Source organism: Cryptomeria japonica, chromosome 2, assembly GCF_030272615.1.
Source record: "Cryptomeria japonica chromosome 2, Sugi_1.0, whole genome shotgun sequence".
Classification (NCBI taxonomy): Eukaryota; Viridiplantae; Streptophyta; class Pinopsida; order Cupressales; family Cupressaceae; genus Cryptomeria; species Cryptomeria japonica.
Genome location: NC_081406.1, coordinates 612,281,426 through 612,292,051, shown reverse-complemented (window position 1 = coordinate 612,292,051; position 10,626 = coordinate 612,281,426). Strand labels below are relative to the sequence as shown.

The 10,626-nt window shown below is 33.6% G+C and overlaps 1 protein-coding gene across 1 annotated transcript; it reads left to right on the top strand.

The window, feature by feature from the left end:
- The first annotated feature begins 5,614 nt into the window (after positions 1-5,614).
- Positions 5,615-9,076, top strand: LOC131064261 (G-type lectin S-receptor-like serine/threonine-protein kinase At1g34300). Its single transcript, XM_059215591.1, has 2 exons — positions 5,615-5,699; positions 5,913-9,076. Exons 1-2 carry the CDS (start codon positions 5,615-5,617, stop codon positions 8,720-8,722), a joined length of 2,895 nt encoding a protein of 964 aa, XP_059071574.1. The 3' UTR covers positions 8,723-9,076.
- Positions 9,077-10,626: the final 1,550 nt, after the last annotated feature.

Sequence of the window (10,626 nt, the reverse complement as noted above, 5' to 3'; positions counted from 1 at the left end):
GAGGAGAATTTATGTATCTAAAATGTAAATCCATGTCCCCAAAGATCCAAGTTTTCTATATGCACTCATTTAAATCTACTAGCATAATATTTAGTTACTTGGATTATTTCTATCTTTACATGTTGATGTACTAACATATTATTATCCCATCTTATTAAGATGAAAAAATAGGTGTTATGGGTTTGTCAAGATATAGATAAGAATGTAATGGACCCCCTTTTGGAATCTCCCTTATTTTAGGGTACAGGCAGATTTAGAGCAAATACAAATTAACAATTATATGTAGATACAAACACAAAAGATGAAGAAAAATGCATAACACAGATAACACAAAGATTCAACGTGGTTCACCCAAGATGGGCTACATCCACAGAACATAGTCGTCCAATCTTTTCTTATTGTCCAGTAAATTAGTACAACACCATTACAATGCCTTTTACATTCCAGACGCTTATAACATGCAATTTTAGGGCAACATATAGAGTCTACCTTTTTAGGGTTTTTTGTCAATGTCGATTTTTTTTTCTAAAAAAAATGGCAAATTTGTTTTCTCAAGGGTTGTCACCCCTAAATCCTCGCTCAAGACCCACTCCAACCCCAAACCCTGATGAGGATACATTACGAATGTACGATACTTGCATGATTAGTTGCCACATATTAACACCTTATTCAAGCCCTAGAATGATATTTTCAACTTAAGTCTTAAGGGGGTAATTTATTTTTTAATTTAAACTATCACATATATTGCATGTTTCAAAGTAATCCTGGTTTAGGTTCTAATAATACTAATAATCATTGAACTTATAAATATTAACATTAAACTCCAATTTCCATGATTTCATATAACACGGTAATGCCCTAAATAGAGTAGAATGAGATTAGAGATACCTGGTATTCTGAATGAAGCCCTGTAGGCAAGTTAGAAGATATAAAATTATAAAATACTTGATTATAACAATTCCTAAGAACTTATTTGAATAAAGCATGAATTCATTTTAAAATAACTTAGTCATAAAATAGGAATATGATAGGATGACCAAGTGTGGTGCCCAAGAAACCCTTTATCCTAGGCTCAAGGGTAGCTTAACCCCCTTGACCTCATGTGGACCATACCATCAATGAGGTGGCCTACCCAGTGAGGCGCCCTATCACTATTTTCCTTTAATTGCCATACCTATCCTATAACCCATGGTTTACATATTCATTCAACATGATAGAAGGTATGAGGGCTGTTACAGTGAGGTTCCTAGGAAGTCTATTCTTCATAGGTCCAAGGGTAGCATATTTGTAGCCCATTGGCCTCATGGGACCCCTCGGTCTTAAACCATGACGTGGCATGCCTACAAGATAATCCCAACACCATTTTCCTCAATGTAATTATTCTCCTTCATACTCAAAAACTTCCTAGAACATATTCTCAACACTATTCCACATATATGAATTCAATATATTATCCAACAAGGATTTCTCAAAATTTTCTAATATTCATCATGCGCAAAAATACTTGTGAATGTACTGGTATATTACATTTTCCAATGTGCATAAGTTTATTATATACATGATTGCAACATAGAAAAGTAGTACCAGGTTTGTGTGACCTAGATACTGCTTGAAGTCTTTCCTTTTTTCCTTCTTTTCTGTTTGATCTTCTTCTTAGATATTTCTCCTTTTTTGAGATCTTGCAATGCCCTAGAATCAAAAGCCCAACCTTATTTAACTTGGGTGGAGGGCCAGTTGAAAGAGCCATGCCTTTTCAAAGGGGCATGTTTGACCAAGGTGAGTGTTTATTGACATCAAACCGTTCCTTAATGAGCCAATATTAATTCAAATGCATACCATCTAAGTATTAACAAATCAAATCGGTATTTATTTCATCAATCATTAATAAATCAAATCGATATTTATGCCAGCTATAAATTATGCATATTGTTCTATTATGTATTGATATTCATTGAAATGTTATATATGTCAATATATATATATATACATATATATATATATATATATATATATATATATATATAGATGTCTGCATATTAAAACTATTATATTCATTTCACATGTGAACAAAATTTCGTTAAATATTCATACCACTTGTTGTAGCTACTTATTGAATAACTTACCTCTAATACTAGTGTACTGCGGTCTCTTCATTAATTGAATCCCCATGCATACCACCAAGAATAAGGATGTTATTGCCTGTAACTTAATAACAATTCTAATTTGATTTGATTGATGGTGTTCTCACTAGATGCTTTTGATTCCTTTCTTTTTATATTTCTTAGTGTGAGGGAGAGGTCACACCTCTTCATCATGTATGCCCTTTGGGAAGAGACACACCCTTTCACCATTAGCGCCCTTTGAAAGAGTGCAACTCTTCATTATTTCTACCCTTTGAAAGGGACACAACCTTTCACAATCAAATCTACACTTCTTATTTAAATCAAATTTGCACTTTCGATTCCCTATTTATACCTCCTCAAATGAGGTTCACTTCTCCCTTTTATATCTCATGTTTGAGGGAGTCACAAATTTTCATTTTGTCTTTTGACCATTCATTAACTTAATTAAATTTTAATTATTATTTTTAAATATTTTAATTTTAATATTATCATTATTATTTACTCTTGAATTCTATTTTAAAGTGGGGAAATTACACATAATTACCATTTTATTCTCATCTTTACAACTATATTTAACATATATGAGTTTTCATAAAATACAATATGTAATAAATTATTTGTAGAAAAAAAAAGATGTGAAAATTTAAATTTCTTATATTATAGTCTTTCATAACAAAATAAAATTTGACATTTATTTTAGAACATGAAGACATTGTATTATATGAGATGACATAAAAAAGATTTTTTTTTTGGATATTTGATGTCTATAAATAAGGATGACGATGATATAAAGGAGCACCATTAGCAAAATTGTAGATGATCTCCCACAAGAAATATATGAGAAGAAAAAAAAATCTTTTTTTCTTTCATACTATTGTAGCTTATGTATAATTTAATCTTGATTTGGACCCAAGATGAATAATATAACTAAATCACTTGATAGTATTTGAACTATGTCATAAAATTCAAAATATCAAATTAACCAGTTTGAAAATACTTTCTAATATTTTTTGAGAATTCTTGGTTCCAAATTTTGAATTACTATACTTTTAGAGTCGTTGCATTCAAGTGTGGAATCTATTATGTGCTACATTTCCTCTCAATTTAATGTATATATTTTAGATGAATTGGAGAGAATTTAGTTTATTATTGGGATAATTTATTGTTAGATGCAATTTAATTTAAAACATCAATTTATAGTCTTGTATGTTTATTTATGCTATTTTTCTCAGATTTTATAGGTTATCAATTCTTAATTTTCACAAGATCCATGTGTTGCATTCTTCATTGAGCTCTAAAAATCAAATTGTCTATTTTTGTAAAATGTATGAAATTTATTCTATATTAAACACATAATCATATAGTTTAGTCCAAGTAAACTAATTGAATTCTTGATGTAAAATGCAAAGAACCTAGGAGAGTGTCTTATATGATATACACACTAGAAGTTTCAATTTCTTTATTTTTTAGATTTTGTACTCTTGTAAGTAATAAGGAACTATTTAGAATTTGTAGTTTTCTTTATTTTTGTATTTTGTAGACTTCAAGTAGTAGCAAGTGTAACTAGGAAATCGAGAAAACATCAAAGCTCAAATTATGTAACCACGAAACATAACAAGCTATGAAATCTATCCTAATACATTCAATGAAACAATGAAAGTTTAGACATTTAAACAAAAATCCAAACCAATCACAAATGTCTCCCTTGATTGACCTCCATTGTTCTTCTTTCACCTTCAAATTTGATGTGGGTGTCACCTACAAATGCAAGTTGATTGAAAAAAAATGATTTGAAAGCGACAACATAAGACTACTCGAAGCATGGTTAAAAATCAATGAGAAAAGGGCTCAATTTATAAATTTTTTGAAATTGATTGGATGACTAAGATTGAAAAGATTTTTGGTTGGATGGACGGACCTGATTGAGTGCACGACAAAGTTGCCATTCAAGAAATGATGAAGATAGAAGAAAGCAAATGGGAAGATATTATGAAAATAAATAATAAAATATTTAATTATCTTCTCATAAATACCAAATTAGCAAGTTGAAAATATGAAGAAGATTTTAATAATTAAAAAATATTAAATATCTTCATTCGAAAAGATAAATAGAAGAATTGAAAATAAATAAAATATCCTTTCACAAAAAGCAAATTTTTGAAGATACATACCTCACTTTTTAATTTTAAAATTAAGATTAATGAGATATTGCCAAAAAGATTGATTTTTGAAAATCAAGGAAAGATATTAGTTTCCAAATTCAAAAATTAGAAGGATTTCATGAAAATATTTAATAATTAAAAATTATTAAATATCTCCATTTAAGAGGATAAAATGGAAGATTTTTTTTTTTTTAAAAGCAAGAAACATCCTCTCAAATGAGAGGATAAATAGACATAATTAATAAATAATTATCTCCTCACAAAAAGCAAATAAAGTTGAATTAATAAATAAAATTTATTAATTATCTTTATTTTGGAGGAAGATAAATATGATAAATTAATAAAAATGATTAATTAATTTATTGCTTATATTTATGAATTTATTTAATTAATGGACAAAGGAGACAAATAAATAAACTATTTAATTAATTTATTTAGGCCTTAGAAGAATTGTTAGTAAAAGGGAGTTTAATTAAAGACTATGCGCATGATATGTTAAAAATAGGAGACGCACGTGTCAACCATTTTTTAGTGTCTACATTAAGGAATATCAATTTGGATTATTGCTGGTTTGAACACGCTTCATAAAATATTTGTTATAGGGGAGAAGACCTAGTAGTTGAATTCACTAACTTTGTGGCTCTCAAAAATCATACATGATAATGTCAAATTTTTATAATAACTTCTAAAGTAATTTTGTAGTTTTTCATAACCACTATAATAACTAGGGTTCAAATCTTCCTTTTATTTGGATCCGAAGTTGTGCATTAAATCTTCTTTCTATTTGATTTAGGATCTAAAAAGTCATACACTTGTGTGTATTTTAAATTATCAAGTATGCATTTAATATACTAATCTTGTTTTATATGTTTGGACAAAAGAGTTGCAAGATTGGATAAACTCAAACTATTAGATGTGAAGACAAATGCATAGTATTTTATTTTAATAACATAATATTTTAGTATATAATCTTTACTTGCAATAAATTAGGTTGACTTATTCTTATGTGGAAATAAATTTTGACCATTAGTGTTGTTATATTATATTAAATGATAAGAAATTCTACATATTTTTATATATCAATGATATATGTTATGTTCAATTATTATTGATATTAAAAAAATAAAAATGTACAACTAATTTTATATAATCTAATAATAGAAAACTATATAACCATATTTTTTTTCCTTATAATTTAAACCCACTTTAATTAAAATATCCTAAAGTGACATATTCTTGCATGGGGGAAGTTTCGTGCAATTTGGAAGGGAATTTACATGTGTGAAGTTGAATAGAAAAAAAGAAAGAAAGATTCTTTTATAGTTCACAATGACTTGTAGCAATAAGGAACTACCCCATACTGCTTGTGGTGATGTCTACGAGACCATAGATCTATGGGATCAGGGGTATCATTGTTGACAATTTTCAAGTTCCTTTCAATTTGTCGGTTCTTCTATTGTGGATCTTGATCAAGAAACCCACAATATTGTAAAACCTTGTCTCCTCAAATAACTCATTTAGACTGCTCACCTTTAAATTGCTTTCATATTGTGTACAAATGTCCTCGTACCTTTACAATATAGAGGGAGAATTTGAATTTGTAAACGAGAGCTCCTCTTTTGACCAGGTAAACTGTCAAATTCTCCGCCCCAAAGCAAAAATTTCCTTAAACGTGATCAAGTAAATCAAGCCAACCCTGCCGTGCCGTCAATTGCGACTGTAAACAAGGCGGCCTTGACCAGACGATCGACTGTAAATGTTTTCAGCGAGGAAATTAAGGCAATACCTTTTCGACGGACTAAAATAAAGCGGTCTTTTGATTATAAGCAGTCAAATACTGAAGCAAAGAGACGCACGTCTCTGTTAGAAGTTTCGGTTAGTCCGGACTTTTCATTGAGAGTGGCATCATTTAAGGAGAAGGTTTCTGGTGTGACAAACACAGAAGCCATGGCCTCTCCATGGGTTTTACTGTTTGTTTTCATGGTGTTTATATGGGTGGATAGCAGTCAAGCACAAGAACAGAGTAGTACAGTACTTCGTATCTCCTACGAACAGCTAAATTCTTCTGGATTCAAACCCACCGATAACAAGTACTTGGTTTCTCCAAATGGGGTCTTTTGTGCGGGTTTTTATAGCTTGTCAGCGAGTGGTTATGCCTTTGCTGTGTGGTATGCCAATGATTCAGAGCGGACTATGGCATGGATGGCAAATTCAACGTCTTTGGTGGGCACAAATTCTTCTCTTATCTTAAAGAACGGATCTTTTTCAATTGTAGATGAGAATGGACAGATTGCCTGGAATCGCAATGTGTCGAATAGTTCTGCAATGGACCTTACCTTACAGGATTCGGGTAACTTGGTCCTCAATTCAAGCCAGAGTCAGCCTGCTTGGCAGAGCTTCAGTTCTCCCACGGACACTCTTCTTCCCAATCAAACCTTGAGCAAAGTGGGCATATTGGTTTCAAGGCTTGCAAACGGTAGTTATAGCAGTGGCAATGACTACTATTATCTTGCTTTTGACGACCAGTCCAGAATCAGTTTGTATTACAAGAAGGAAGAGCAAGAAGGCCTGACACCGAAATCTTACTGGAATTCAGAAGGAACCTTTACGGACCTTAGCCTTGACGACAATGGGTTTCTCAATACAACATCTGTGTTGATTATGGCGTCCGACCGTGGCGAGGCTAACCGCTTGAGAAGGCTCGTTATAGAGAGCGACGGGAAGCTTCGGATATATAGTCGGAACATGAATTCCCCTTCTCCTTCATGGGTTCTGGTGTGGGAAGCTGTCTTAGAGTACTGTAAAATCCATGGGTCTTGTGGAGAGAATGCTGTGTGTAAGGTGAATCAAAAGTGGAACACAACCTGCGAGTGCCCGCCTGGTTTCGACCGGAACCCGGTCGATAATCGAAGCTGCAGGGCAATCACTGATATCAAGGATTCCTCCAATGTAACATTTGTGCCACTGGACTATGTCAATTTTGACGGATTGAATACTAGTACTAAAGAACCGGGGGCCATAAGATTACAGGACTGCATAGATAACTGCACAAAAGACAGCGGTTGTATGGGTTTCACTCACAATCTGGACAGTGGAAACTGTGTCTATCAATTGGGGCAGTTGATAAACGGATATTGGTCTCCAGAAGCGCACATGCGCATGTATTTGAAGGTCACTGCAAGCGGGTCAGAAGCTTCAAACCCCTTTGATGGGCTCTTCTCAATAGTCGAAAATGTTTGTCCATCTCTGATAAAGCTAGCGTTTCCCCCAAAGGATTCGGACCACACAACACGAGATCTCGCCATAATCTGTTCCTTATTCGGCGTGGAGCTTTTGTGCGGAGTTCTTGCTTTCTGGGCATTTCTGAGAAAGTATTCGAGATTCAGAGACATAGCACGAATTTTCGCCCTGGATCTCATGCCCTCTGGAGGGCCCAAAAAGTTCACATACTCAGAGCTGAAAGCAGCCACAAACAATTTCAGTGACAAATTGGGCGAAGGAGGATTTGGGCCGGTGTACAGGGGACTTCTGCCAGACCAGAGACAAATTGCAGTGAAAAAGCTTGAAGGGCTTCAACACGGGGAGCAGCAATTCTGGGCTGAGGTCACCATTATAGGGCGGATCCATCATCTCAACCTTGTTCGAATGTGGGGCTTTTGTTCAGAAGGGGAGCACAGAATGCTTGTATACGAATACATACCCCACGGATCCCTAGACAGGCATCTGTTCAACGCCGAAGGGGCCAATGTAATGGATTGGGGCATTCGATACCGCATAGCTTTGGGGGTCGCGAGGGCCATCGCTTATCTGCACGAGGAATGCCTGGAATGGGTTCTGCATTGCGACATTAAACCAGAGAACATTTTGCTGGATGAGAGCTTTTGTCCCAAGGTTTCCGACTTCGGTCTGGCAAAACTGGTGGAAAAAGAGCGCAGTCTGACCATGTCGGCCGTCAGAGGAACGCGAGGGTACTTAGCCCCGGAATGGTTTGAACTCAACCCAATAACCGCAAAAGCCGATGTTTACAGCTTTGGAATGGTGCTTCTCGAGATCGTAAGCGGAAGAAGGAATATGGTTGTAACCAATTTCCCCAATTCCAATATGGATAGCGGTGACTGGTATTTTCCCGCTTGGGCTTTTGAGATGATGGTGAATGAGAAGGTTGTGGGTGAGGTGGTGGATAAAAGGCTCGTTGGAGTAACAGAAAATCGCAGTCAGTTGGAGGCGGTGGAGAGAATGGTGAAGACTGCGTTCTGGTGCATTCAGACTCGTCCAGAGGATAGGCCTTCCATGGGGAAGGTTGCCAAGATGTTGGAGGGCAGCGTGGAAATTGAGAACCCTCCGAAGCCTGAACTCATTTATGAAGTCGATGGAGATTCACAGCCATCTTATAGCGGTGTACAATCCTTCAAATCATCTGCAATCAGTCGCTTTTAAGGTGCCCAAACCAGGTAATTTCATTCTATGAGATGATTAAGGCATATTAGACCCAGTGAATTACAGATTAAGCACAATGGTCTCTGCGAACATGGCATGTACGGTTAAAGACACGTCCGAGTTGTCCTGTTAGTCTGTTAGCTTGTATTATACTGTAGTGCTCCATTTCTTTAGTGCTAAAGCTTTTGCGTCTTTAGAAGATGCCCCTGTAGCTGTGACAAATGGTCATATGCTTAATACTAGATTCTTTTTATATGGTGATTTTTACTTCAATTAGGGAAAGAGTACCCAGTATGAATAGTATGAATTGTTGAGAGGGTTGAGGGTTGAGGGTTGTTGATGCTTTTTGTTTCAAAAATAGTACAAATAAAAAATTATTATTTGAAACATAAAATATTATTTTTTGTGTGTTTATATATTAATACTTATAATACATTGCATCAATAGTTGTGACTTTAAAGTTGTTATTGTTATGAAATGTACCATTAGTTGTAAAAAGCAATCAATCTTGTGATAACACATCCGCTCCACAAGTATAGGGGTCTCTTTTGCATGTCCATTGGTCTCACTTTTTTTGGACTGTTTTGGACACCTTGGCAAAAAGCATGCTGATGTGGCACCGATGATGTGGCCCTGAAACCATAGTTATAAGTAGGGGGCTTGCCAAGTAAGCTCCTATAACAAATTGGGAGTGATTTGAAATTTCCAAGTAGGATTTTGAGAAGCGCAAAATTAGGGTACACAACTACTGGGTCCTCTCTCTATATCAATAGGAGTAATCTACAATGGCATCACCGATTTATGGGTGAAAGAAAAACAAAAAAAGGATAAGATTCTACTGTTTAAATAGTTAATTTTTTAAATATTATTTTACCAATTCTTTAGAGGGCAGATTTTATATTTTGTGCACGCATTAAAGATTGCCTTTTTGGCTTTAATTTTATTTTTTAAATTTGATATTTGTCAATGTATTTTACATAGATTTTTTAAAAATATAGGTATGCTAGTATATTTTATTTGATAAAAAAAAACTAACAATTGAACTCCTATTTTCATAGAGTAAAAATTTCAAAACCAAAATTATAATTGCATGGAAAATACTACAAAATGCATTTAGTTTATTATGTATACTTTATAGGATTTAAATTATTGAACTAATTTTGACTACAAAGCTAAATAAAACTAAAAAATCTTTAATTATAGTTAAAATTCTATCATATTTGAAATTTATTGGAACTAAATTGCATCATGTTCGAAATTTTGAATTTAGTACTAAATTTAATACCAACATAAATATTTCTTTCTTAGAGGGTGTGTTAGAATTGAAATATATTTTTAAAAGAATTTGAAGGTTTCATCATGAAAGAGCAAGTGGCTTAGTTGTGAAAATTTCACTAGTCACAAGTGGGTTGTCATATCTGATTTGGATCAATCTAAGTCTGTTATATTAGGTTTGAATTTGTGTCTTTCTTAATTGTGTATGTTGTGTTTTTTCCCTTCATGTGTAAGGACCTCCATATTATTAAAATAACATAATCCACATAATACACATAATTAATTATTAATTAAAGTGGCTTGCTTATTATACAAAGGAATAGATACATGTAATATCCCCTATTGTTAAATGACTGAAATGTGCAAGGAATATTGACAAACAATTGTTTTCCAACCTTCAATTTGTAGTTCTAATTTTCACACTGAATAACTTGTGTGTTATTGAAATTGGACAACTTGTATAATTTTGTGTGTTATGCAATTTCCCTTGGTTTTGCTTGTAGGAACATATGAATGCAATGCAAAGAATCTAAGAGTAGATTTACTAGCTAATATAATGCATACAAACATTATATTTATCTAGTTGTCATTTTGTCAAACATATAGCATGCAACCTAGGACTTGGAAAC